The sequence below is a fragment of the Perkinsus marinus genome (assembly GCF_000006405.1).
Source record: "Perkinsus marinus ATCC 50983 genomic scaffold scf_1104296959768, whole genome shotgun sequence".
Classification (NCBI taxonomy): domain Eukaryota; phylum Perkinsozoa; order Perkinsida; family Perkinsidae; genus Perkinsus; species Perkinsus marinus.
The window spans coordinates 76974-78648 of NW_003206281.1; the positions used below are offsets into that span (position 1 = coordinate 76974).

At 51.0% G+C, this 1675-nt stretch overlaps 1 protein-coding gene across 1 annotated transcript in view; it reads right to left on the bottom strand.

Annotated features, from left to right (window-relative positions):
- Pmar_PMAR026357 (hypothetical protein) overlaps positions 1–1046 on the bottom strand; it is a gene marked incomplete at both ends in the record, with an annotated part of 1202 nt that extends 156 nt beyond the window's left edge. Inside the window, 3 exons of the mRNA XM_002772944.1 lie at positions 46–441; positions 737–845; positions 940–1046. Of these exons, the coding sequence (XP_002772990.1) occupies positions 46–441; positions 737–845; positions 940–1046 (612 nt within the window). The remainder of the gene's footprint in view (positions 1–45; positions 442–736; positions 846–939) is intronic.
- Positions 1047–1675: the final 629 nt, after the last annotated feature.

Here is a 1675-nt window from a genome sequence, read left to right on the forward strand (position 1 = left end):
AACACGGTCAACCGAGCGCTTAGCGCTTGCTTGGGTGCGAGTTACCCGCCCAGCAGTCTCGATGCCATCACGGAATGCTTCATCATCTCTTTCAAGCCCCCAATCAGGCTCGTCCTGTTCAACGTCCTCCTCTGCCTCCATCAGAACCGCATCAGTGTTGACATTAGTGGAATTGTCGCCCTCGGTGGGATCCTTTGCATCCATTTCCTTCAGAACTTCTTCCGCTTGTGCTAGACCGTCCTCTACCGTTTTATGTCCATAGATGCCAGCCTTCTCAGTGTGCCTCGTTTTATATAGGGCCAAACCATTACACACCGTCAAGTGCAAACGGTGTGCAGCACAGGGCAGCCATTGTTTAAGAAGGCACGTAGTGCCGGATGCGACCAAATCCGAGAAACATCTGACCATATTGCTACCAGAGTCTGTGCATGCTAATGCGACCTGAACAGCGATACATGTCTAGAGGATGTCTATGACAGGTAGCCTGTCCGAGGAAATACCTTTCCTTGAAGGCCCATTTTATTGGGAGTGGTTGTTAGACGACAGCTGATATTGTCAGCCCGGCTGACTCAGCCGTGTGCTTTGACCTCAATGTCTCAAAGCCGATGACCCTTGTTTTTAAGGAGCCGGTGAGCGAAGGGTTTTCCGGATCAGCCGGATGAATGTAGTGTGCTACTAAGGAGAGCACCTGAATTGGCTAGTCCTTTCAGGGCCGTCGTTTTTCCACCAATACTACACTTTCCTTGTTAGCCCTCGTCCAAACATCCGTAGTGATTCCGATGGCTGCACAGTTCTGTAGTCCCTTGAATCCAGCCATACAGATATCCAATCGATCGCTGAGCCACCTGAAATGTTTAAATACGATCGGTGGATATTGAAGGCCGGCACTTGACTATACTTTCCATCAGTAGTACATAGGGTGCAGCAGTATTTCATTACCGGGTTATTTGCCGACGAGAGGGTATAACGTACTGAGGCTTGTTTCGGCATGTTAGATGGTACACCAAGGCTTGAAAACCAGACTTCTCAACGAGAGAAATCGGCATGTTGTCTGTTACAACCTAGCAAACTTCGACCACTGCCGAGGAGTCCTGACTCAGGATGTTGCTCACCATGTTGATGATGAGTTCGGTTGTTTTCTCGTTGAATGCTTTCCTAGCCGTCTCTTCGAGCTTGTTGGCGGAAAACCAAGAAGGAAAACCAAGAGGGAAACCCGAACCAAGAAGAACTCCTGAAGGATCTTCCGAACACCAATTCTCAAGCCAGGCGGTTGCACAGCATTGACCCAATGCCATTGGGGATGGAGGACAGCCAACTGAAAGATATATCGGCGTCTTCGGAATCTCGTTGCATAGTCGCGCAGCGCGACTCGCGCTCGAATTGCTAGCGGTTGCGTTGGTGCTAATGGCCGCCCCAAAGAGTGGCCGGAACTCCCGGACCGGAAGCTGCCCCTATAGCAATTTAATATTAACAACGTCGGCTGCTCGGAGAAAGCACGGATATACGAGGCTTCCCCACCAATTTGCGCTCTCCGAGGCGTCTCCCCCGGGCGAAGCTTTTCCGGAGCATGGTCGAGACGCTCACGGCACTCGGCGAGTGCCACTCGCTTTGGCCACCCTTATCGCGAATAATGTATCCAGTAGAGAAAACCTCGTTGCTGGCAGGCTAATAGTGT